At 43.6% G+C, this 27637-nt stretch overlaps 1 protein-coding gene across 2 annotated transcripts in view; it reads right to left on the bottom strand.

The window, feature by feature from the left end:
* The window catches only part of Btk (Bruton tyrosine kinase), a 43783-nt gene that overhangs the window by 3972 nt on the left and 12174 nt on the right, over nt 1-27637 (bottom strand). For both annotated transcript variants that reach the window (XM_038316292.1, XM_038316294.1), the window contains exons 4-17: nt 24557-24625; nt 21437-21518; nt 12763-12891; nt 12321-12388; nt 10073-10260; nt 9612-9674; nt 8457-8511; nt 7939-8018; nt 7636-7763; nt 6097-6171; nt 5069-5240; nt 4170-4386; nt 2027-2091; nt 335-453 (exon numbers count right to left, since the gene is read on the bottom strand). In XM_038316292.1, the coding sequence (XP_038172220.1) occupies nt 335-453; nt 2027-2091; nt 4170-4386; nt 5069-5240; nt 6097-6171; nt 7636-7763; nt 7939-8018; nt 8457-8511; nt 9612-9674; nt 10073-10260; nt 12321-12388; nt 12763-12891; nt 21437-21518; nt 24557-24625 (1510 nt within the window). The remainder of the gene's footprint in view (nt 1-334; nt 454-2026; nt 2092-4169; nt 4387-5068; nt 5241-6096; nt 6172-7635; nt 7764-7938; nt 8019-8456; nt 8512-9611; nt 9675-10072; nt 10261-12320; nt 12389-12762; nt 12892-21436; nt 21519-24556; nt 24626-27637) is intronic.

Raw genomic sequence — 27637 nt, forward strand, 5'->3', positions numbered from 1 at the left:
ATGCCCATGTACATCACAGCATACAGTGGAGGTCAGATAACAACCTTGGGTGTTGATCCACACCTTCCACCTTGTTAAAGACAGGTCTCCCTTGTCGTTTTTCTGGTAGATTCTACAGGCTATGTGGCCCATGTGCTACTTGTGATTCTTCGTTCTCTGCCTCTCTGCTGCTAAGGGCATAGTGGGATTACAGAAGCCTGTGCTCACTACTGCTTCCAGGTTTTATGTGGGTTCTGGGGATCTAAAGTCAGGTTGCAAAGCTTACACGAGAAGCAATTTGGTTTACCCACTGAGCCATCTCCACACCCTGACCAATATGTTCATATCTACTTACCAAAAGCCCAAACGTCAGATTTGCTGCTGAACTTGCTATACATAAGCACTTCTGGTGGAGACCACCGGACCGGAAATTTGGAGCCTACCGAGCTGGTGTATTCATCATCCAGGACATACCTGCAAGGGATTCAGGACTTGTGGCCATGAAGATTTAAACAGCTTAATGTGTGCCTGAGTCTTCTCAGCACAAGCATGAGGGCTGCACAAACATTTACAGTCTTTCTCGAAAGTTTCTGCTAGCTAGCCACTGCATTCTCCAAATGTTACTTTTAGTAAAACCTCCGTTTTTATTTCCTTTTCTTTAGGAAAGTATTGATTTGCCTTCTATGTGGTTGAACCCAGAACCTTGCATATGCTAGGAGAATACCCTATAGTGATGTACATTTCTGGCCCTGTTTTGTCTCATTTTTAAAAAATGAGACAGTGTCTCACTAAATTACCCAAGCTGGCCTTGAACATTTTTTTTTGACACAGGCTTCACTGTGTGGCCTTGGCTGCCCTGAAACTCACTCTGTAGACCAGGCTGGCCTTGAACTCACAGAGGTCTGCCTGCCTCTGCCTCCTGAGTGCTAGGATTAAAAGTGTGTGTGACCACTGCCCAGTTATGTAAGAGTTTCCATGTAGTCACACCATAAACTTTATTGTGCACCTAGAATTGAACAATTGTTGCCTGGAAATCTTTCCCCAAATTGTACTGTGTTTTGAAATATGCTAACAGTGAACCGCCTGGCATTAGACTCCCCCAAGTCTGATACAGGTTGACGAAGTCATTCTGCACTGGGTTTTCAATCTCATCTCTTTGAGAGTTCTCTTCCCTGCCTAGATATCTGCAGGGTCCCCCTCATGAGTCAAGACACTAAAGGAGAGGGCTGGAGAGATGGCTCGGCGGTTAAGAGCATTTGACTGCTCCTCTAGAGGTTCTGAGTTCAATTCCCAGGAAATATATGCTGGCTTACAACCATCTGTAGTAGGATCAGATTCCTTCTTCTGGTATGTACGAAGGCAGAGGACTCATATACATAAAATACATAAATAAATACATCTTTTATAAAAGATACTAACGGAGGGTAATGTGGGAGGACAGCTGTGAGTTCCAGACCAGCCTGGGCTGCCCAGTGAATTCCAGACCAGCCTGGGTTGCCCAGTGAATTCCAGACCAGCCTGGGCTGCCCAGTGAGTTCCAGACCAGCCTGGGCTGCACAGTGAGTTCCAGACCAGCCTGGGTTGGTCTCAGAAAAAAACTGAAAAGATAAGAAATATAACAAAAAAGAAAAAGAAAAAAAGAAAGAAGGAAAGAAAGGAATGAACTAAATAATTCAGAATATGCAGATATTAGAAGACAGTATAATGAGAACAGAAAGTCCATGCATGATGGGGCATGCCTTCAATCCCACCTGCTCTATATAGTGAGCTCCAGGATGGCCAGACCTACATAGAGAGACCATGTCTCAAAACACAAAAACAAAAAAGAAAACAAAGAGATTGAAAATTATAATGTGCCCCTGTTTGTTGTGTGTTGTTTTTGCATTTAAAGTGGATGAAAAAGTCAAGTGTGATAGCAATACCTGTAATCCCAGCAGCAAAGTGGCAAGATAGCATACTCAGGAGTTTGAGGCCACCATGGACTACACAGCACAACTGTTTTTTCCAAAATAAACAATAAACAGGAAGATGAAAAAGACACACTCACCTAGACAGGCCAAAGTCGGATACTTTCACAACTCCTTGATCGTTTACCAAACAGTTTCGAGCCGCCTACAGAACAATAGATACCAGTGAGCCCTTGGCCCCAGGCTAAAGACATGATGCTTCTGTCTACCAACAAAATGAAACTGGGAAGACTAATGGACTTCAGCTAAAGGCACCTCCCACCTAAAGGAGTTATTTGATGCTACTGAGGGGTGTGTGTGTGTGTGTGTGTGTGTGTGTGTGTGTGTGTAGTCATACATGTACGTGTGTGTGTGTGTGTGTGTGTGTGTGTGTGCATGTAGAAGCCAGAGGTTGAGGTCAGGTGTCTTCCTTGATCACAGGGTCACTGAACCTAGAGCTCATTGGTTGGGCTAGGCTGGCCAACGAGCTTCAGGCATCTGTCTGTCTCTGCCCAAATCCCTAGTGGTGGGATTACAGATGTGGGTTGCCACACCAGGCTTTTACAGGGGTGCTAGGGATCTGAACTTGGGTCTGTTTTCTTACCCTGAAGGCACTTTACCAACAAAACTATCTCCCTTGCCTTTAATTTTGAGGTTTTTGTTCATTTGTTTTATAGCAAGAGGGTCTTAACCTGTACTCCAGGCTGACCTAGACCTCCCTACATAGCTCAGGCTGGCCTCAAACTCACGGGACGCTTCCTATTTCAGTCTTGAAAGTGCTGAAGGTATGAGGGTGAGGCAGCCTACTTGGCTGAGCCTGAGAAATTCTGCTGCATTCTCATGACACAGAGAGCAACCCGCTCTGCTTTCCTAAACTAAGCATGCAGAACAGTTTCATTCACGTGGACCACTCTGCTTCATTGAACCGATAAGAGAATTCAGAAGGAACGCTGGGCAAGCATGTTTTGTCTTCTGGAAGGGAGACTAGAGGAATCTGAGTCTCCATCTGGTTGAAAGAAATGGAGGTACAGACTGATGCCTGCAGGGTCTAAGCAGGCAAGCAAAGAGTGCAGTGGAGTGGGCGGAGAGTACAGGAGCACACAGGCCTGGCATGAAGGCGAGAGCTGCAACCCAACTCCAGGTGACTCTTAGCACAGACAGTGGGATTGTGGGTCCTGTCTTCTCAGATGTTCTAGATGTTTAAGAGAAACTACAAAGTATACTTCTTTTTTAAATGTAGAATACACCTCTTTAAGTATTATGATATGTTAAGTATAATAAAAAGAGCTTTAAAAACCACGAGAGAGGGCTGGAGAGATGGCTCAGAGGTTAAGAACACTGGCAGCTCTTCCAGAGGTCCTGAGTTCAATTCCCAGCAACCATATAGTGACCTGCAGTCATCTATAATGATATCTGGTGCCCTCTTCTGGTCACAGGCATAACACTGTATACATAATAAATAAATAAATCATAAAAAGGGCCTGGTGGTGGTGGCGCACGCCTTTAATCCCAGCACTTGGGATGCAGACGCAGGGAGATCTCTGGGAGTTTGAGGCCAGCCTGGTCTACAAAGCAAGTTACAGAACAGCCAGGAGTGTTACACTGAGAAACCCTGTCTCGAAACAACAAAAAACAAAATAGAATAAAAAAATAAATAAATCATAGAAAAACCGTGAGAGAACTCGAGATGTGGTCAATTGGTAGAACGCTTGACTAGCAAAGCCCTGAGTTCAATTCCCAGTACTGCATAAACCAGGTGTGCATCAGCACACCTAGCATCCTAGCACTCGCGAGTAGAGAAAGATCAGAAGCCCAAAGCCAGCCTGGTCTACATGTAACCCTGTCTCAAAAATAAAATAAAATAGAAAGAAAAGAAAAAGTGGATCAGAATGTATCCGTGGGTCCTGTTTGTGACTCTGCTGTAACCAAAGGCTAGCCATGTACCAGGAGTAGCCCTACTGGTACAAGGACTACTGGTACACAGGACTGCTCTTCTCTTCTAGAATGGGTAGTGTTTCCTCACAGGTGACAGGGACTCAGGGTAAGTGGCAGGCCTGTTGGAACTGAGGCTGGAACAAATGATGGGCTCAATACTGGGCCAGATGTACACTGAATCTGTGATGTTTTCTAGAGAAAATCTAAATGCTGGGACTTGCAAAACCCCCCCCCCCCAACATTGTATGCTATATCTTCCAATGCTCATCCCACCCACTGCTCCCCACTCTAGTCCTTCTGAGGTCCCACCAGGTCTCGGTGAAGGAACTGCTTCGATTCCAAGTACTCCATTGCTTCACAGACATCTTTGCACATCTCCAGCAGCTGCTGAGTCTGGAAGCGGTGGCGCATCTCCCGCAGGTAGTTCAAGAGACAGCCGTTAGCCATGTACTCAGTGATGATGAATATGGGGCGCTGTTTGGTGCAGACTCCATACAACTGCACCAGCTTCTCATGGGAAAGATTCCTATAAAAGAGACAGGGAGCTAGTCCTCCATCTTGCCCCTGCAGGCCAGTCATAAAGGGGGAGGGGAAGGAAGGGGTTGGCCTAGCATAGAACATCCAGTAAGATAGCACACTAGCAAAGTTATTTTCTTCTTCGCATCGCAAACCCCAAAGGTGCCTCAAATGTGAGGGTGAGCAGGGATTTGGAACCTACAAAATGAACAAGAACAAGCCCAAGCTTAAAACAGCAGTAGGTCAAACTAGAATCGTCCTTTCTTTGGGAAGTCAGTATTGTAATCTACCGCAAATGTTACTGAGAGAGGCTATATTCTGCCTATCACTATTCGCAACCAGCATCTAGGTCAAAGAAATGATTGCCTTAGCCGTTCTCTTTTTGTTTCTTCGGTTTTCGAGACAGGGTTTCTCTGTAGCTCTGGAGCCTGTCCTGGAACTCACCCTGTAGACCAGGCTGACCTCGAACTCACAGAGGTCAGCCTGTCTCTGCCTCCCGAGTGCTGGGATTAAGGTGTGTGCCACCACCGCCCAGCACCTCAGGAGCTCTTTAAGGTAACCTACCAAAGGGCCCTCATAACAAACCTCAGTTCCTGTCACTGTAAGTAATATTAGGCCACAGTGTGCGGTCTTTATAGTTTCTAGATTCCTTCTACAACTGGACGGAGAGTTGAAATTAATATGTAACTCACATCATGACTTTGGCTTCTTCAATGAATTCATCCTCAGACATGGAGCCTTCTCTGATCATCTTGATGGCCACATCATATTGGCCCCTCCATTTCCCATATTTCACTACACCAAATTGTCCAGTTCCAAGCTCCTTCAAGAAGGTCAGGTCCTTTGGATCGATTTCCCATGATCCTACCAATAAAGTCTTGTTGTGATTCTTTGTAAGATTCCCAATTAGGGAACAAATAGGAAAAACAGTAAAGGGTGAATTCTCAGGAGTACTAATCTACCTTTCTTTACTCAGGTAACTCTCAAGGGGAAGGGATTACTGGTTGGAGAAATCTGGGGATTTTAGGTACAAAATGGCCAAAAGGCAAGAAGGTATAAACCAAACAATCTTCCAAAATCGGTTATGATTAGGCTAATTATGACAGTTAATAAACTCATGAATGATGCTGAAATTTTTTTACATGCTAAAACAGAGCTGGTGAGACGGCTCTTGTAGGTAAAGGTGCTTGCCACCAAACTTGAAGACCTGAGTTCGATCCCCTGAACCCATATGTTGGAAGGAGACATATATTTGTGTGCTAATGCACATTTGTGTGTATACACACAAATAAATAAATGTAAAAATGTAAACTATCAACAATAAATCCTTTCCTGAAGCTGCTTTTGCAGTTCCAGAAGAAACCACTAGAGGGAGAAAATTGTTAAATACCTTGGTTTTAATCTAGCCTTTTCTAGAGACAGCTGGCACAGAACAGTATATCTTTTTTGTTTGGTTTGGTTTTGGTCTTCTTTTCTTTTATCTAGACAAGGTTTCTCTGTGGATGTCTGGCTGTCCTGGAACTCACTCTGTAGACCAGGCTGTCCTCGAACTCACTGAGATCTGTCAGCCTCTGCCTCCCGAGTGCTAGAATGAAAGGCGTGTGCCACCACCGCCCAGCTAACAGAGCAGTATATCTTAAGAACATTCTATAAGACAAGGTCTACTGAGGCAATTCTTGTAACTGCCAGTTCGCCCAACTCAACAGAAAGAAGCCGTTACCATAGCCCAGGCCTGCAGTGGACGGTGCATTCTTGTTTTGTTTAGACACAGGATATTTCAGCCTCGATATGAGTCCTGAAAAAGAAGTTACAGTGTCAGTGTAGGGAATGGGAATCCCGTGCACATCATCTTAAATTCTCACAATTCTAGCATGAATCTTTCTAAGTAATTTTGAATCCAAGATCTCAAATAATCCACATTGTCTTCTGAAGGTTTCTCTCCTCAAAAAAAGTTTTTGAGGACAAAAAAAAGGAAAATAATAACTGAAATATATCCCTTATTGTTGGGTATGATGGTTCGCACCTGTAACTCCATCAGTCTGGAGACTGAGGCAGAAGGATTACTGTGAGTTTGAGGCCGTCCTGGGCTACATGACAAGATACCAAGACCTTATCTCAAAAAAAAAACATAAACAAAAACAAACAAACAAAAAAAACAATGTGAAAGAAAGAAAAGAATGACTGAATGTATCCCCACTTGCCAGCCTGGCTTAGCTCACATCCTACTTTCTCCATGAAGTCTTCCAAGTTTCCATGCCTTGCCAGCTTTCGTCATGTTTGTCTGTGGGTACCTAGAAACTGTGATCGGCTGTTGTCTAACTTGTATGTTCTTTCAGGCAAAGGATCTCAACCCAGAATTTTACTCGCTTCTAGAATGGAGTGAATTGCAAGAGTACATGGCAGGAACATGAGTAATTGCTAGTGAACACTTGCTGACTCGTTCATCACTAGGCTCTCCATTAGGTGTCCTTAGCAGCAAATAAGAAGCTAGTCGTGGCCTGAGAAGTGGCTCAGTGGTTAAGAGCACATTCTGTTCTTGTAGAGAAACTGAATGCAGGCCCCGGCACACACATAACTATAGTTTCAGGGGATCCAGTGTCTCTGGTCTCCACAGGTACCTTCTCTCATACACACACACACACACACACACACACACACACACACACACACACACAAGTAAAATAATGAAAATATGTTAAGAATAAGAAGGGAGAGAAATAGTCTCTTGCCAGTCCTAGTGTACAGGCTGTAATCCCAACTCAGGAAGCTGAGGCAGGAGAAGCATGAATTCAAGGATGGCCTGAGCTACAGATTAAGGATCCAGGTCAGCCTGAATAACATAGTGAGAGCCTGTAGAAAAATAAAAAAAAAATGTAAAGCTGGACATAGTGGTACAAGCCTTTAATCCCAGCACTGGGAAGCAGAGACAGAGAGGCAGCTCTCTAAGTTCGAGGCCAGTCTGGTCTGCAAAGCAAAAGACTGCCAGGGCTACATAGAGAAACCCTGTCTCGAAAACCAAAAGGAAAAAAAAAAATAAAAACAAACAGGACTGGGAAAATTGCTCAGTGATAGAACACTTGCTTAGAATGACGAGTTCGATTTTCTGGCACTACGTTAAAAGGAAAATCATTCCATTGGATGCGAGGTATGATTCCATCTTAACTGGTACCCTAGCCAGCAACCCAGGGATTAACTTTCCTAACTACACTGTGTGTCTGCATTTCCTCCCCAAACCTCCATAGCTGCCTTGGGCACTCACCTGCAGAGTTATGCTGATGGTAGTTAATGAGCTCCGGGATGGTGCTGAAAAGGTGTTTCTCAGCCAGGTAATACTGGCTCTGCGGTGTTGAACACACAACGTAATGGCGTATCACCCCTTGCGGGTCCCTGAAGAAATGATATTTAGTCAGTAACTTGGGGACCAGATACGGGAGAACCCAGAGAATGAAGTGAGGTGCCTTTTGAGTTTAAGGCCAAGGAAGTGAGAGAGGCAAACCATCAGGAAGTGTTGAGAGGCTACCGTTGCCCTTTGTCCCCACGACATTGAAACAGTAACACTTACCCTGTGGATTTAGCAAATACGGACACGGTGTATTTTCCAGCTTTGCTGGAGTCTCTGACAATGAAACCTCCTTCTTTTCCCTGAAACAACAAGAAAGCCGTTCACCATAAGAGAAACCGGTGGGCTGGAGAGATAGCTCAGAGGTTAAGAGCACTGCCTGCTCTTCTAGAGGTCCTGAGTTCAATTCCCAGCAACCACATGGTGGCTCACAACCATCTATAATGGGGTCTGGTGCCCTCTTCTGGCCTGCAGGCATACACACAGATAGAATATTGTATACATAATAAATAAATAAATAAATAAATCTTTAAAAAAAAGAGAGAGAGAAAACGGTGCTTATGCCTGCATCCTGCCTGCCCAAACACGGGAGAAAGGAAACAGAACGCCCCTGATTTTCCCCTCAAGGTCCAGGTTGGAGACACAAGCTCCTTGCTTTTAACCAATTAAAAGGTGGACCCAATCCTTGGCTTGTATTTACTGTGTACAGAGAATGCCTTTTACTTGTGGCCTGCACTCACCTCTTGCTTTAGCAGTTGCTCAGCTTGACTCCGAGTCATGTGCTTGGAATACCACCTGTGAAAAGGGAAAACTTGATTGGCTGCTAGGCCATGTCTAGTGTCTTGGAAGTTAGAGCATCCTCAGGTCTTGCTGGTACTAGGAGTCCATCATTTCATTCCAACACTACCAAGGATCTATCAGTATAACCCACACAGCAAATTCTAGGTCTTTCAAAGCTCAAGCTGACCCTGAGAACTGATGCAGAGGGTGGAGGGCAAGCAAGTAGCAGCATTTATAAGAAAGTATTAGGAATGACTCTCTCAAGGACAATCCACTTCAATGGTGAAGGAAAAAAGGCCACCGGTTCGATTTTGGTGTTTTTATGCTTGTAAATCTTTCCTGTGAGAGTTTCAGTGCCTTGAGTGAGATTCTTCTGTATTATGGAGTATGAGTGAGATTCTTCTGTATTGTGGAGTATGAGCAAGATTCTTCTGTATTATGGAGTATGAGTGAGATTCTTCTGTATTGTGGAGTATGAGCAAGATTCTTCTGTATTTGGGAGAATGAAAAACTTTCCAGCATTCATAGGTATAGGGATTTGCGGGTAAGCATCCTAACAAAATATAGACACTAACTTTGCATGGTGGCATCATTTGACTGAGTTGGGACTAATTTTGATATCAATCTTTAAATAAACAAAACTCATTAAAAGTATATATATATATACATATATATGTACATATATAAGTATATGTGTGTGTGTGTGTGTGTGTGTGTATTATTCCCAACACTCGAGGCAGGCAGATCTCTGTGAGTTCAAGGCCAGCCTGGTCTACAGGACAGCCAGATCCACGGAGAAAAAAAAAAACCTTGTCTTGAAAAACAAAAAAGTATAAAAAAGTATATACTGGGGGCTAGAGAGATGGCTCAGCAGTTAAGAGAACTGGCTTGTTTTCCAGAGGACCTGGGTTCAATTCCCAGCACTCACATGGCAACTCACCACTGTTTGTAACTCCCATTCCAGAGGATCCTCACCCAGTATCCTCACACAGACATATGTGCAAGCAAAACACCAATGCACGTAAAATAAAAATACGTTATTTTTTAAATGTATAAAAAGCATGCACTGTGCTGTTTCCTGCAAGTTCATGCACTGAGAACATAGGCATACTCACTCGTACATCTCTATGGAGTCTTCTGCTTCAGTGACATAGTTATTAGGGATGTAGCCTTCCTGCCTGTAGAGGAGACAATATGGTCACACCGTGCTTCTTTACAAGACTCCTTTACAAGACAAGACTCCTGTACCTACTTCCCTGAGATCAAACCAAATCTTGGAGATATAAATATATCCCTTAAAGAAGACTATATCGCTGATGCATAGTTAAGCCAGTAAAGGGTGGAGCTTCTGAACTTTGACATTGCACTGTGTGCATCACTACAGATGTTCTTAGAGGTGACAGATGCTGCATGTAGAGCTGTACACTGGGAAATACTTGAAGGGAGAGCGAACTCATTGTGTTGTGAGAAGAATAAGCTCTGGTCTAGACACAGCACAGGAAAATCCTGTTTGCAGCATTATGTATGCAGGTGGAGCAGGCAGGCAAAGGCTCAGGAGGGTGCTGCACACACTCACCCATTTTTATCCCGTGCTCGCCACCACGTTTGGCTGCTTTCCTCCAGGATAAAGTACTCCTCACCCTTTAGCAATTTCAAGTCATTTGCATTCATTGGCATATAATCATAAAGGGCCACGACCTTTTTCAGCTCACTTGTGGCGACTGGTGCTGCTGTTGGCTCAGGGGGGAGTGGCTTTTTCAAGATCTGTGCGGTTAGGAGGAAAAGTAAAAGGGGAGAAGGTTGGCTAGTCATCAGACCCTTTCCTCTCCTCCTCCCTAACTCTCTGGTTTACAGGAGGAAGAAACCACTCTAACTCACATCGGCATAACGAATATCTTAGTCAACTTTCAATCCGTGACCTTTTCAGTAAGCCCCAAGCAGGTGTGCCCAGCTGCAGTCCACGCGAAGATCACCTAGGGAGTGTTTCAACACTCCTATCTCCAGAAAGTTTCCAACAGACCAACTACATCACATTTTCTGCTTGCAGGATCTAAACATTAGCATTCTCTATCTGCGACCAGGAAACCTACTTGATACACTGATCTAGTAACTGATTCAGAACCTCGGGTTCCTTCTTTGCAAAATGATCATGATAAAACCTAAAGTCAAACTGGAGCCCCAAATCAAGCTTTTTAACTTATATTCCTCCCTCCACCGTGTGTGGGCGTATTCATGCAAGTGTGCCACCGTGAACATGTGGAAGTCAGAGTACAATTTTTCTTTAACCACGTGTATCCCAAGGGTCAAACTCAGGTTGTCAGACTCAGTGGAAGACGTCTTTACCTGACAAGTCATCTCAACAGCCCCCCCAAAGCACTCTGGAGTCAGAAGCAGGGGGAGTAAGAGTTTGAGGTCAGTCAAACATGACATGGCAGCACCTGGCATAGGGGCATAGGAGGATTAGTAGTTAAAGACCATCTGAAACTACATATTTAGTTTGAGACAGTTTTGGCTACCTAAGACCATGTTCTCCCCCAAAAAAGGAAAAGAGGGAGATTGAGGCCACCTTGGATTACATAGTGAGACTCTATCTCAAAATGCAAAAGAGAAGCAAGAAAGAAACAAATGGGAAATGGCAGTGGTAGAATCTAAAAATGTTCAGTGCTAAATTCTTTCCTTTTTAAGATTTATTTATTTATTTATTTATTTATTTATTTATTTATTTATTATGTATACAGTGTTCTGCTGCATGCCAGAAGAGGGCGCCAGATCGCATTACAGATGGTTGTGAATAGCCATGTGCTTGTTGGGAATTGAACTCAGGACCTCTGGGAGAACAGCCAGTGTTTTTAACTGCTGAGTCATCACTCTAGCCCAAGTGCTAAGTCTTTTAACCTTACTGTATGTTTGAAAACACTTTTAATTAAAAGAAATAAGTAGGGCATGGTGGGGCACACCTTTAATCCCACCACTCTGGAGGCAGAGGCAGGCAGATCTCTGTGAGTTTGAGGTCAGCCTGTCTACAGGGTGAGTTCCAGGATAGTCAGGGCTAAAGAGTGAGACACTGTCTTATCTTAGCTAGAGTTTCAATTGATGTGAAGAGATACCATGACCACAGCAATTCTTATAAAGGGAAATCTTTAATTGGGGCTGGCTTACATTTTCAGAGATTTAGTTCATTATCGTCATGGAAGGAAGCATGATGGTTACAGACAGACATGGCGATAGAGAAGGAGTTGAGAGGGCTTACATCCAGATCCAAAGGCAGTAGGAAGAGACTGAGTCACTAGGCCTGGTTTGAGAGTCTAAGACCTCAAATCCCATCCCCTAGTAACACAGTTTCTCCAACAAAGCCACACCTATTATAGCAAGGCCACACCTCCTAATTGTGCCACTCCCTAGGAGCCTATGGGGGCCATTTTCTTTCAAATTACTGTGTCTCAAAAAATTGAGACTAAATACATTAAACAGCTGCCAAGAGGTATATGATAGCCCTCTTCTCATTGAAGAGGATGTCTAAGTAGATGGGCAAACCCTTTTGCTCAGTGTAAACATCAATGAGCACTTCCAAGTTCCAGGCATGTCTAACACTCTAATGTGTGGTCAGTGACTCACAACAGTTTTCTCTTGTTTTGTTTTTTGAAACAGGGCTTCCCTGTGTAGTCCTGGCTGTTCTGGAACTCGCTCTGTAGAGCAGGCTAGACTCAATACAGAGATTCTCCTGCCTCTGCCTCCTGAGTGCTGTGATTAAAAGTATGTGCCACCATGCCTGGTGACAACAAGTTTGCATTTAGCCCACAGCTGTATGTCACTTCCCATTATACCTGATCTTCCTCTGGAGTAGGGGGAAGAGGCTTTTTCGTTTTTCGATGAGAACTCCCAGGTTTTAAGCCTGTAAAACAAGAAGCCAGTGACACTATAAGATGCATTTTAGGGGAGGGCCCAGACAGGTTTGGCTTTGCTGCTGTATACACCGCATCTGGCAAGTCAAAATGACATTCTGGGTGCCTAGCCACTCATCTTAGCATAATACCAGCTGAATTTCAGCCTGCATTAACTAATACCCCCCAGCAGTCAGAATGTGCGAATTTGTGCCGTGTCCTTGAATTTGACAAGCCCTCGAGAGTGTGATGGAAATAATGTCAAAATCAGAGTGCGGACGCAGTTGTCTGAAGCCTTGGGTTCCATCCCCAGCAATACACACACACACACACACACACACACACACACACACAGGAGAGGGGTTGTACTGATCAGATATCTTACTTCCATTCCTGTTCTCCAAGATTTGGCAGCCCATGGCATTTTTGGCTGTCTGAGAGCAGCAGAGATACTGTCCATCAATCCAGAAGCAAGGGTGGTATTTCTGTACCAGGTCACTATTGTAGCGGATTACTGTTGTGAAAGAGAAGAGAGACCACACAGAATATGCCAGAGAATATACCATCTGCCTGCCTCCTCTTTGCCAGAGGTAAGTGTTGATCATCAAACAACAACTCTCTCTCCTTAACCACCGTGAAGGACACAGACCGCAAGGAGCCCGGCTGGTTCACAGGGGTAACCTGGCCTGCCTGTTCGCACTGATTTTATTTCCTGCACACTTGTCTCCTTATTTTGGTTTTTCAAGACAGGGTTTCTCTGTGTAGCCTTGGCTGTCCTGGAGCTCCCTCTGTAGACCAGGCTGGCCTGGATCTCACTGAGATTCACCTGTCTTTGCCTCCCGAGTGCTGGAATTAAAGGCTATACCACCACGACATAGCCACAGTTATCTTTAGTGGCCTGTCATAATTTGTATTCTTCAACTAACACAATAAAACTGGCGGATACCTCCAGAACCCAATGACAAAGATGTGTGTGTTTTCCAAGTAGACATTATAATTATCGTACCAGGCAGTTGTTAACTATGATGTTTGTTTTGCAGAAGAGGGAAATACATGAGCCTAGGTCTAACTCATTCCGTATTTTACTATACCAATTTCCTGGTTTCTACTTTCTGAGTCATCTTTCTTATTGTTGGTTGAGACAGAGTCTCACTGTGCAGCCCAGGTTGGCCTGGAATTCACTATGTAGCCTGGGATAGCCTTATACTTAAAATTAATGACTACTGCCTCAGCCTCTCTTGTCTTGAGGTTCCAGGTGTGAGCTACTCTGCCTGGATCCTGAGTCATATTTTAGTGGCACCTGCCTTAGGGAGAACTTGCAGTATTAGGCTTTCTGTGTGCATAGAATAGTCACCAGAACTGAGCTTGAGAGAAATTGTGTGTCTGCCTTTAGGAGAAACCAAACACAAATATAAACCAAAAAACACAAAATTCCAATCTTCCTTGGCCACTGAGTAGGACAAATTTGTGAGATATATATATATATATATATATGTGTGTGTGTGTGTGTGTGTGTGTGTGTGTGTATAAAGATAACTATATACATAAATAATTATATGTATATAATCTTCTTATTGCCAAAATAAACATGCAGTTCCATTTCCCTTACAGGGCTGGTAGGCAGGCTCTAAAACTCTTCTAGAAATCAAAGTAATTGACAAATAGTGGTTTGTGGATATGTGCAATTATTGTTCATAATTAATTAACTCTGTGGCATCTCAAGAACCTTACAATAAACTCAATTTCAAAAACACTTTTCTGTCTTGGGAGTTTTTCTTGCTGTTTTGTCTTGAATTTTATTTTATTTTTTAAGAGAGACAATATAAAGCTGGGTAGGGAGATGGGGAAGATTATTCTAGAGTCTAGGAGGAATTGGGGGAAGGGAAAACCATGACCAAATTATATTGTATGAAAAATAGTTTCATTTTTAAAAAAGGATCCAGGGCAGGGCAAACAGACAGATGGTGAAAGTACTTGTCACTGAAGCCTGACACCCTGAACTGGATTCTCAGACCCCACCTAGAAAACTTAACTGCGGTCTGCAAATCTGTAACTGCGGCATTCCTACTGAGATGGATGTCAGAGAAGAAAATCAAGGTGGGAGGTGGAGGCAGGAGAGTCCCCTTTAAAAGGCGTCTAGGATGGTGTGGGATAACTGAAAAAACTCGGACAGTGGAAACAGGAGGTCCTGAGTTCAATTTGCAGCAACTACATGGCCTCACAACCATGAGACCTGGTGCCCTCTGCTGGCCTGCAGAGATACATGCAGGCAGAATACTGTATACATAAAAATAAATAAATAAATCTTAAAAAGGGTGGGGGAGTGGACAGTGGAAACAGCTGACAATATTAGGCACTGGGACAAAGACCCAGGCTGCTGCAAACACATGCACACTACTGCCAAGAAGACTCTTTTATAACATAAGATCAAAACCACAACATTCCAGTGCGAAAATACCTTAAGTTCTAAAAGCTTACTAGTCATTCCTTATGCTTTGAAAGCTGTGGGAAGAGGCCTAGAAATCTGAAGGGCCATGTGTATTTTACAGGTGAACAAGCTAAAAGTAACATTTTTAAAAAGTGCATGACTATAGTCCCTGCACTTGGAAGGCTGAGACAGGAAGATCAAAAGTTCAAAGTTTGGCTGGGCTACATACAATACAAAACCCCTAAGCAGAAGATGTAGCTCACTTGATAGAGCACAAGCTTAGCGTGCACAAGACCCTGGGTCCAGTCCCTGGCACCTTATGAAACAGGTGTAGGGAGCCAGGCGGTGGTGGCTCATGCTTCAGGAGGTAGAGGCGGGCAGCGTTCGAGGCCAGCCTGGTCTACAGAGTAAGTTCCAGGACAGGCCCCAAAGCTACACAGAGAAACTCTGTCTCGAAAAACAAAACGAACAAAACAAAACGAAACAAAAAAAAACAGATGTAGTGGTGTGCACTGGTAATTGCAGGACTCAGGAAGTAGAGGCTGAAGTTCAAGGCCATCCATCCTTAAGTATGTAGCAAGTTCGAGGCCAGTCTAGGCTACATGAAACCCTCTCTCAAAAAACAAACAAGCAAAACAACAAAAAAGGTGCTTTTCACAACATGCATGGGGGGTGCAGCATGCATTGGGGAAGGGGTGCGTGCAGTGCTAAGAACTGAGCGCGCTAGGCGAGCGCTGTACCACTGAGCCGCATTCCCAGTTCCTCATCACGACCTTTGAGACTTTTACCCACTTTCCCCTGCCAACTTTTCAGGGTTCCTCTTTACATTACCAAGCACAATGTGGTGGCAGTTGCATCACCTATAGAGACTTGAAAAATACTCCTGTGATACAAGTGACCAACAGTTTATCTACCTTTAATTATTAGCAGGCGCTGGTATTTCTAAATAATGCCACTGAAACTCCACCCTGCCTGGGTTAATTGCTCTGACCATAAGCGCCCTCTGCTTCCCCGCCCCGCCCCGGGCTACTCCCTTCACCAAGGGCTTTAAGACCTCTAGTTCCTCTGTGCCTTGTGGAGGACAGGCACCGATAGACACTGCTAAAATACTTAACATTGGGCCACTCTGACAAACCAGTCTATGCTTATAGGCTGCTGGGGGGGGGGGCGGGGGGATAAAGCTTCCCACTTTCTCCAGTTTCAAGGCACACAGTATCCTCTCAGCATGTGCAGGCTGTGGTGGTGCAGCCTTTAATCCCAGCACTTGGGAGGCAGAGGCCAGCCTGATCTACAAAGACAGTTCCAGGCCAGGACAGTTTCAAAGAGAAACCCTGTTGCAAAAAAATTAGGAGGAGGAGGAGAAGGAGGAGGAGGAGGAGGAGGAGGAGGAAGAGGAGAAGGATGAGATCTAGTGATGCTTTCTTAGCTTCTTCCCCTCCGCCTCCGCCCTCCTCTCCTCCTCACTCCTCATCCGACGCATCACTACCGAAGAACTAATAAGAAGAATAGAGACCAGCAAAGAAGAAGGGGAAGAATCCTCTTGCCACCTGGTGTAGTAGGCCATGCCTTTATTCCCAGCACTCAGAAGGCTGAGGCAGGCAGATCTCTGAATTCCAAGCTAGAACTATCTACAAAGGGAGCTCCAGGTCTTCCAAAGCTACATAGAAAGTGAGACCCTGTCTAAAAAAAAGAAAAGAGGGGCTGGAGAGATGGCTCAGAGGTTAAGAGCACTGGCTGCTCTTCCAGAGGTCCTGAGTTCAATTCCCAGCAACCACATGGTGGCTCACAGCCATCTGTACTGAGATCTGGCACCCTCTTCTGGCATGCAGGCATATATCGAGGCAGAATGTTGTATACATAATAAATAAATAAATCTTTAAAAAAAAGAAAAGAAAAGAAAAAAATTATAGGTCCACGTCTGTAATCCCAGCACTTGGGAGTCTCAGGCAGAAGGATCAGTAGTAGTTCAGGGTCAACCTGGGTTACAAAACAAGTTCCAGACCAGTCTGGGCTCTGTGGTGAGACTCTAGCCCCAAAGTAACAACAAAAAGGAACTACTTACATTCCCGAATAGTGTCTGTTTCTTAAGAAGTCCCTTTGGGAGGGAGGGCTGGAGAGTAGGCTCAGCTGTTGAGAGCACTTGGTGCTCTTGCACAGGACTTGGCTTTGATTGCCAGCCCCCACATAGTAGGTCACAAACATATGTAACTCCAGTTCCAGGAGACCCGATGCTGCCTTCTGACCTCTGTTGGCACCCAGCATGCACAAGGTGCACATACATACATGGAGGCAAAACACTAACATGCATAAAATAAAATAAAATAAAATAAAATAAAATAAAATAAAATAAGAAGTCTCCTGGGATTGGTAGCTCCATGGTAGAAGGGTTGCCTAGTCTGTGGCCAGGCCTGCTGCATTATGGCTGCCTCAGCACTTGGAAGTCTAAAGTAGGAGGAGCCATGAGTCTGAGGCCAGCCTCAGGTGCACAGTGAATTTTAAACTAGATTGGTCAACATAGTGAGACTGTGTCTCGAAACGAACAAGACAAAGCCAAACAGCACAAGGACAACAAAATTTTGAAGACAGCATCCCTACTTTTGTTGTACATCTAGGCCTGGCATTTCCAGCGACTTAGAAAAGAATTACAAAAGCGGGTGTTCCATCAGGAGCACTTAGGGGAGACTGATGGCTTCAGCCATGCACAGGTGGCCTGTCGGGTAAGCTCAATGGTTGGTGCTTACTCTCTGAGTACTTGAAAGCCTGATCTATGGCATTCACGCTACCAGAAGACTGTCTAAAATTCTGTTTCAAGCAGGCATAATTCGCTGCCCTTATTTGTTATTGAAGCTCTGCTTGTGCCATTGCTCCATCAATTTTGATGAGATCAGGGCGGTTGTATCTGAAGATCAATTAGGATAGGCTTTGTTGAGCTTGACCAAACAAATTCAAGAATAGATGTGAGACTGAGGTGCATAGTTCAGCAACAAAACAAGTGCTTAGCATGGCCAAGGCCCTGGTTTTATGTACTAGCACTAAAGAGGAGGAGGGATAGGAGAGAAATACTTGTTGTTTTAATGTAGAAGTACCCATTATTGTGTTCAAGAAAAGCGCAATGAAAGAGCTCATGTCTAAGTTCTCGTGATATGGCTATTTTATGGAAGATTCCATTGAGAAAGTCCCCACAAACCTGGTGTGGTGATTCACACCTATAATCCTAGCACTGATAGGGCTGAGTCAGAAGGCTGGCCCTAAGTTTAATACCGGCCTGGGCTACAGTATGAGATATAGTCACAAACAAAGTAAAATAAAAATAGAAAGAGGCAGCGAGATGGTGTCAGGTAAAGGCTCTTACCACCAAATCTGCTAACCTGACTTCAATCCCCAGGATCCACATGATGAGAAGAGAAAGCTGAATACCACAAGGCAAGTTGTCCTCTGACCTCCAGACTTGTAGCATGATGCTCATGTTTGTACACACATGCTCTCAAATTTAATAAAAGGTGGAGGAGGAAGAAGAGGAGGAGGAAGGGGAAGATGTGCTGGTAAAGGAGGAGGAGGAGGTGAAGGAGGAGGAGGAGGAGAAAGAGGAAACAGAAAATACAGCAGCTGGATATTAGGTCCTGCTTTAAAAATTAAGTACAACTTACTTAGGATAAATTACACAGACCTATGGTGTATAGCAAGCCACTCTGTCACTCAGTGCTTCCCCTCACTGATATGGAATACTTTGAAAGGTGCCTCCAATTAATACCCCTCAATGCTCAGATGAAACCTCCTTCGCAATGCACGAAAGGAACTAAAGGCGTGCACCACCACAAGCAGGACAGCTCCCCCTTTTCCCCATTATTAGCACCAAAGACTATCCTGAGATTATTAGGACTTCCATCTGAATCTCTCAGCAACAAAGCAACAATACAAATCGCTAGAAGCTGCTCCTTCTTCATCTCCTCAGGGTGACTCTAAAAAGATGTCACTGTTAGGCTGCTGTTTCCATGCAAGCCAGTGGCACACCATACTTGTCCTTAGCCCAACTTTAGCGTACAGAACTACTTCCACACTGAAGTTTTGCCTTTGTATTTTGATATTCTAGGTACCAAGGCCCAGGGCCTTGCACATGCTAGGCAAGCCCTTGACCACTGAGATACATCTTCAGTCCCGTAGGTTTTTTGGAGGGTGGGGGAAAAGAAGAAAGAAAGACCACAATTTAAAAATAGCAAGCGATGAAACACAGTTTCTCATATAACACCTCTGTAGCAATTTTTTGTGTAAAGTATGTCCTGAAGACATCTAAAAATTATTGAGGACAATAATAAGCCCAATTAAGTTGCGAAGAAGGAGAAGAAGCAGCAGTTTCTGCTTTTGTCCCCTGTGGGATGGCCAAAGAGGTTTGACAAGTTATACCGGGTGCATCTTCAGCAAAGCAGAAGGGAACGCAAAACTGCACCTAGGTACCCTGACCTAGGTCTACTGACCATTAGCAAACCAGCTGAAGAGACAGTGTTTTTGTCGTCTTGGCTTTATGCTTAGCCCATTGTAATTTTGGTTAATGAACTTGGTTTGGAAATTAATGTTTGAAGTGTAAAAGAACCGCCAACTCACACATTTCTCCCTCGCTTCTCCTCAGATAGGCTGCCCGTGGCTTCCTGTTTCCTAACTCGCTGCCAGCCATTCGTGCAGAGCCTAAATTGGTGGCAGGTACTTACTCCCATAGAAAAATCTATCTGGGTATCTGTTTATCAATGGCTTTCTGTGTGCTTGAATGCAACACTCTCGAGGGAACCAAAGAGGTACAAATCTCAATGCCCTCAGTAGTTCTTTTTTTTTTTTTTTTTTTTTTTTTTTGGTTTTTCGAGACAGAGTTTCTCTGTGGCTTTGGAGCCTGTCCTGGAGCTAGCTCTTGTAGACCAGGCTGGTCTCAAACTCACAGAGATCCGTCTGCCTCTGCCTCCCGAGTGCTGGGATTAAAGGCGTGCGCCACCACCGCCCGGCCCTCAGTAGTTCTTATCCCAGTCGCTAGGAATAGTTCTCTGGCCTGGCCAAAGTCTATTTGTTTTGCGAACTGAGTCTCAAGCTACGGCTTCACCACTGACTGGTACATGCTCATGAGCAGGTATGTCTTTTCTTTGAGTCTCAGTTCTTTCACGTGGAAATAGGAGAGTGCTAAATCAGAAAATTATTGTGAGGATTGAATGAGCCGAAACATTTGAAGCACTTATCACAGATCCTGGTACACAGTCATTGCCTGTAAGGTGCTAGTTATTGTTGCTCTTAGTCCAAGATTACTGTGAGAATGAAACACAGTTAATGCAGATAAAGTTACTTAGCTCTGTGTCTGCTACACAGTAAGAACTCAATAACTAAATGGTCCTTCCCTTCCTTTTCCCCTTCAGTTTGAAAGAATTGGTGATTGCAATGTGTACTAAGTATACTTTCAAGGCAAACCACTGCGTATTGGAATCTAAATGTTCATGAAGACAAAGGGCTGTCGTGCAATAACCCAACTGTGCCGTTATCAGGCTGCCCTCCTTCCTGTTTCTCGAGGCAGCCTTTCCTGATGTCAACTCAACCAGTTAATCTCTCAGTCACTTGACATGTCACTATATATACACACGAGACTATGTGCATGCATCCTGTGCTGCAAGCATCTGCAGCGAAACTTATCTCTACCACTGTGTGGTGAAGCCCCGAGGAAATGTTCAAGTTTAGGTCTTCCCGAAGCAATGACTACAAACTAGCTCCTTCGGAGATAGTGACCCACAGTGAGGAGATGGTTGCCCCGTTCTATCTGGTGCCTTATGGTTTTTCTTCTACTTTCACACGTGTTATGTACTCACTCGTAGGTGATTTTGTTTAACATAAAGCAATGAAAGCCAGCCTACAAACCACAATCCCAGAGAACTTAGACAATGTGGACACTAAGAGAGACTTGCATAGATCTAATCTACATGGGAAGTAGAAAGTAGAAAAAGACAAGATCTTCTGAGTAAGTTGGGAGCATGGGGACCTTGCAGGAGGATTGAAGCGGAGAGGGTAGAGGCAGGGAGGGGAGCAAAGAAAAATGTAGAGCTCAATAAATCTCAATAAAAAATGTATATATAAAAAAGAAAGGGCTGCTGAGATGGTTTCCTGGGTAAAGGAGCTTTCATATGCAATGGAAGGAGAAAGCAAGCTACTGAAAGTATCTCCACACACATGCTGTGGCATGCAGGCACACACACACAATAATAATAATAGTAATAGTAATATAATAAAGCACAAAATTGCACTGGAGAGATGACAGGACTGGGTTACAACTCAGTCTAGTATGTCATCTTCTGTTTATATGTTGAGGCAAACACTCTCGATTCTTCTCTCCCTCCTCTGAGTCCTTTCTCTTCCATTAATTCATTCTTCCTTTCTCTATACCTCAATTCTCCTTCTCTCTCTTTTCCTCTCTCCAGCCTCTCCTCTCTTTCTTATAATTTATTTCTTTTACTTTTCCTGGAACTAGCTCTTGTAGACCAGGTTGACCTTGAACTCACAGAGATCCACCTGTCTCTGCCTCCCGAGTCCTGGGATTAAAGTTGTGCACCACCACCCCTCGGTTCTCTTTTCCTTTGTAAAACTAGTTTACTTTCCAAGTAAAACTCACCATGTTTGAGCTGGTGAATCCAACGCTTTCTCAGCTCTTCAGTTGGGGAGAAAACATAGAGAGGTCCTTCATCATATACAACCTGGAGTGATGAACATACCACATTTCAAGGTTAAGGTTCAGAAAATAGAAGAAAAATCTTAAAGCAATAAGTGAATCTTAAGGAACAACATTGCATATCTGTTGTATAAAAGAAAGAAAGAAAATCAGGGTCTTCAGTTAGCTGTGGTCCAGGGGTCAGGTAAACCAGCTGAAGAATTCCTGAACACTTATGTCCAGGGATGCAAGACCTCAAAGCTCTTAGCTTTTCTTAAGCCCTTTTGATGTATATTTTAATTTATGTGCCTATTTAGTCCACAATATCTCATTTAGCATTTGGTAAGAGGTTGTTTTTTTTTTTTTTTTTTTACACAAGGGATATTTTAGCCCGGCGGTGGTGGTGCACGCCTTTAATACCAGTACTAGGGAGGCAGAGGCAGGCAGATCTCTGTGAGTTCGAGGCCAGTTTGGTCTACAAGAGCTAGTTCCAGGACAGGCTCTAAAACTACAGCGAAACCCTGTCTCAAAAAACCAAAAAAAAAAAAAAAACAACAAGGAATATTTTATGATCTCAGTATTAAATTTCGTTTTTTATGGAAGAAAATTGAAAGGACAATATATATGATTACTATTTGTGGGTTTTTCAAATTGGAAAAGAGGGAGTAAATTTTCATTTATGACTATTAACAATGCTTTCCAGAGGCTTTCTCTCATTATTTGCCAAAACAAATTTAGAGCTACAAACTTACTTCAAATTGAGTAAGTATACATCAGGGACTATCGTCAAATCAGTATTTTTTTAACACTTACCACGTTCATTATGCTGGGTATTACACAGACACATAAAATATAATAGATTTTGTTCTGAAGTCAAGCATGGTGACTTACACCTGTAATCCCATTGCTGGGGAAGCTGAGGCAGAAGGAGGGTAAATTCTAGGCTAGCCTGAGGTACACAGTGAAATAGTGTTAAAAAAAACTAGGCCGAATCCTCATAGAGTTAGTAGGCATCACAGAATGAATTCTAAAGTCAAATACAAGTTATTTTTGAATTATGAATTAATGTTCTTTATATAATGCCCTTCTTCATCATCGGCTCGTGCAGCCAAGCGAGATCATTGGGCTAAAAGACAGTGGTAATAAAAACTATGTCACAAACACCCTTCTCTCACAAGTTTTCTAACAGTCAGCCACGAAAGAGATCATTTTACATTTTTCTTTTTGCTTGCTAGTCTTGCTTGTGCTCATACATCCATGACAGAAAGCCCCCTCCCCTGAGACTTTCCACTTCCTTTTCTGGCTTTCACTGCTGCCGAGGCTGCTACATTCACTGTGTGTTGCCTCCACAGTTCTCAGGATACAAGCAAGCCGGTTTGAAGCCCAAATCGTACTCTTTGCTATGGCTTATGCTCTAGCTATCAGAATGATGTTCTTGACCTGTTTCAGACTAGACTGGAGCATAGGTTTATGTCTAATAAACCTTCCCCACACTGCACTTCCTAATACTACCCCTTTTCTCTCCGTTTTGGTCTTTTCAACCCACATGACCGCCATTAAGCAGACATGCAGAGCCAGAAGGAAGTGACATGATCAGTCAACAAGCAGAGTGCCTTTCTCAATTCAGCTGTCATAAACAAGACATATCAGAATAGGACTGGCGTTGATTTATAGTCCTTTTGAGGTGTAAATATGGAAAGAAACTGTGTAGATGGGGAAAATAGAAAATCAAACATGCTTGTCAATCTCATACATTGTAAAATTTTTAGCTGGAAATAAACAAACAATCCTTTGCTGGAATGCCAAGAGGCTTCTGCCACATATTTAATAAGTGAAGGGCTTCCAATAGTAAACATATCTCATTTGCAGCTCAGAAGCATCTTGTGGGGACCTGAGAGTCATTCTCATGAATGTTAGCATTCAAAGAATAAGACCTCTTTCTCTAAGACTCTCTGGAAAGCCAGAATCCTAACTTCTGTTGTTCCTAGCCAACAAACACAGCTGGCCTAATCTCATGTACGCAAGCCTATGTTTTGTTGCTTTTATTTGACTTCAAAAGAAATCATTAATCCTGCAAGTAACACAGCTGGGGTATGTATTAGCCAGCCCGAGCTTTGCTGTAGATCAGACCTCTGACAGAGTTAATTATAATAATGGTTTCCTAGGTTACCTTTCAGAGGCTGCCAAGATCTCTTACCAAGCAGTATCACCAGTTCTGAGTAGATGTGGTAGCACTAGTTAATAAACCTGTAATCCCAGCAATTGGAGGACTATGGTAGGAGGTTGTAAGGTTGAGACCTGCTTTACAGCTCATAAAGGGACCTCGTCTTTTTAAAAATTGTCGGAGAGAGGAGAGAGGGGGTTAGGAGGGACAGTGAGTGGGGGAGAGAGAGAGAGAGAGAGAGAGAGAGAGAGAGAGAGAGAGAGAGAGAGAGAGAGAGAGAGAGAGAGAGAGAGAGAGAGGGAGGGAGGGAGGGAGGGGGAAAGGGAGGAGAGGGAGAGGGAGAGGGAAGAGAGGGAGAGGGTGAGAGGGAGAGGGAGGGAGGGAGAGGGAGGGAGGGAGAGGGAGAGGGAGGGAGAGAGAGAGAATTAGGAGAAAGTAATATGGAGAGAGAGACGGAATTAGGAGAAACCATTGACTCCTCCCTTGGGCCTGTGCAGATTCTCAAAGAATGGTCTAGTAGAGCTGAAAACCCCACCCCCATATTATGTCATTTTCTGACACAGGGCCCATAAAGAGCTGTGACAATTGACTGTGCATTTGCTGATGACTGGTTATCTTTAACCCCGTGTCCACACCTTAAGCTGCCCCACTTATTTTGCTGACAATTTCCCTTCAACCCTTTCGGGGAAGACAATTTGAGACTCGCGTCTCCTCCTTCTGTGAGTGTCTGCCTTGGAGAAGAACTCTTTTTCTGCTGAAAACTCCTCTCAGCGACAGCGTACTATGCAGGGGCCTGGTTCCCTAACAGGACTTCCTTGACTACTTCAATTTCTGCTCACCGGAACCTAGTATCCTTCACCTGATGCCTAGTGACTTCATTACAGAGGCTTTTCCGGAGTGGGTTACACAAAATAACTCACCTGGAATGGGTACGGAAACCTTTCAATGATTGAAATCTGTTCCATTTCACTAGACTCCTCACCCCTCCTCTGTAATGAAAGAAGAAAGGAAATATGGTTACCTGTGGATGTTGTGGTAGTTTTAATGAGAATAGCCCCCATTGGTTTACATATATTTGAATACTTGGTCCCTGATTGGTGGAACTTCTGTGGGGAAGGATTAGGAAGTGTGGTCTTGTTGCAGGAGGCGGGTCACTGGAGTCAGGCTTTGGGGTTTCAAAAGACTCACTCCCAGCCTCTCAGTTTCCAAATTGTGCCTCAAGATGAAGCTCTAGGCTGTTCTGTGGACACGCCTTTACTCTATCGTCATGAACTAACCCGCTGAAGCCAAGCCCCAAATTAAACACTTTTTTTTCTTTCTTTCTATTTTTTTTTTGTTTTGGTTTTTCGAGACAGGGTTTCCCAGCAGCTATGAAGCCAGGCCTGGAACTCGCTCTAAGACCAGGCTTGTCTTGAACTCAGAGATCAGCCTGCCTCTGCCTCTCGAGTGCTGGGATTAAAAGGTGTGCATCACCACCACCCGAACACTTTCTTTTATAAGTTGTTTTCGCCATGGTGTTCTATCACCATTACCGAAAAATAAGTAAGACAGAAGTGCTGCTCTTTTCTGAATTTCTTTAGGTTTTGGGGATATTTTACCATGGATGCAGAAAACATTTGCAAAAATCTCTTATTTTTTTAAAAAAATATTTTTTTCGTATTTATTTATATATATATGTGAAATGTCTACTGATGCCAAGGGAAAAAAAAGCATGGTGTGCCCAGGAACTGGAATTATGGTGACTGTGAGCCGTCCACTGTGGGTGCTGGAAATTGTACTTATGCTCTCTGCAAGAGCAGCAATTGCTCTTAACTACTGAACCAACTCTCTGGGCCTGAAAAGAATTTCTTAATGATTACTTCCCATAGACCAATAGACATTCCAAATCATTAGCAAAACTGTAGCTTCTCAATAATTGGTGCTAGGAATTGGATAGCCACTTCACATGATACCCCAGTGTAAAGTTCAGATGGATTTAAGAGCAGACGGTGAAAATAGAACTATGACGAGATGGAGCTGCAGCGCAGTTCTAGAGTGCTTGCCTTATGCGCATGAAGTTCTGGGTTCAATTACCAGCAAGGCAAAAACATATAAAGAAATTATGATCTGGGAGTGATAGAGTGCACCTATAATCCCATGCTTGGAAGCCAGAGGCTCCAGAGGGAGATCAAGCCAACCTGGGCTATATCCGAGCTGTAAAAACACCCACAGAAAAAGAAAGACAGAAACAAAAGGAAGACAGAGCTGTGTGTGGTGGCACATGCATTTCATCTCACCACCTGGGAGGCAGAGACTGCTCTCTGTAAATTCAAGGCCAGCCTGGTCGGGCAGAAATATATAGTGAGATATGAAAGAGAGAGAGAGAGAGAGCGAGAGAGAGAGAGAGAGAGAGAGAGAGAGAGAGAGAGAGAGAGAGAGAGGATGAAGGGAAAGAATGAAGGAAGGAAAGAAACCACTGGGTGGGCAGAATAAAATAAACCAAAACCAAATTTAGAGATTTAAAAAAAACTGGAAGAATATTTTCAACACACTAATATTTACAAAGGACTCTTACATCAAGATGTCTTTGAAAGTGTTAGAAACACAGTAAATATCTCAATAAGAGTGGGCCTAAAAGACGAACATGCAATTCACAAATGAAAAAAATAGAAATGAGCAGTAGACACATTGTTCTGTCTTATAAGTAAAATGAAGTCACTAATGAAATATTTTTCTTCTCTAAACAGTTAACTAATATTTAAAATATTTCAAGTTATAAAGATGGAGAAAATACCACCCTACATAGTTTACAGGACTGTAAGATACCACAATTCCACTTCTAGAAAATGAAATGAAAGAGAAACAAAAATAACCAAAGCGTTGGGGCCAGAGAGATGGCTCAGCAGCTAAGAACACTTGCTGCTCTTGCAAAGGAGTTTAACTCTCAGGATGCGCGCCACAGCTCACAAACACCTATAATGTCAGGTCCAGTGAATCCGACACCCTCTTCTGGCCTCTAGTCTCACCAGGCACACACACACGCTACATTTATATACATGCAGGAAAACACTCTCAAACATCTTAAAAATGCTGGGACTGAAGATGGCTCAAAAGTTAAAAGCACTTGCTAATCTTCAAAGGACCCAAATTTGATTCCCAGTACCTACATGGAGGCTCACAGTTGTCTGTAACTTCAGCTCCATGGGATCCTACACTAGATCTGAGGCAGTGTTCTGACCTCCACTGGCACCAGGTACTAGGTATGTATGCAGGGCACATACAATGCATGCAAACATTCACATAATAATAAGCCTTAAAAAAATAAGGGTGGGGTGCTGAAGAGATGGCTCAGCGGCTAAGAGCACTGGTTGCTTTTGCAGAGGACCGAGGTTTGATTTCCAACACCAACATGGCCGCTTACAAATGTCTGTCATTCCAATTTCAGGGAATCTGACTTTCTCTTCTGGCCTCCTCAGGCACTGCAACCATATGGTACACATACATATAGTCAATATACCCATATACATAAAATAATAAAATGACTTTTCAAAATATGGTGGAGAGGGCCAACACAATGGCCCAGAGAGTAAAAGCACTTGTCACCAAGCCTGATGACATGAGTTTCATCTCCAGGAACTCCATGATGGAAGGGGAGAACTGATTTCTTCAAGCTGTCCTCTGGTTTCCATACTCATGTTGTGGCACGTTTGCCCTCAACCACTTACCTGCAATAGCTAGATAGATAGATAGATAGATAGATAGATAGATAGATAGATAGATAGATAGATAGATAAGTATAGCCAGGCATACTGGTACCTGCCCTTAATTCTAGCACTCAGGAGGCAGTGGCAGGTGGATCCCTGAGTTTGAGTTCAGCCTAGTCTACAGAGTGAGATTCTGGCCAGTCAGGTGTCCATAGTGAGAACCTGTCTCAAATAAATAAGTAGACAGACAGATGGATAGATGCATATGATGAAAACCTTTCAAAAGGAAAAGGAGGAGGAGAATGACAGACTTGGGCC

This window comes from Arvicola amphibius, chromosome X (assembly GCF_903992535.2).
Source record: "Arvicola amphibius chromosome X, mArvAmp1.2, whole genome shotgun sequence".
In the NCBI taxonomy this organism is placed as follows: Eukaryota; Metazoa; Chordata; class Mammalia; order Rodentia; family Cricetidae; genus Arvicola; species Arvicola amphibius.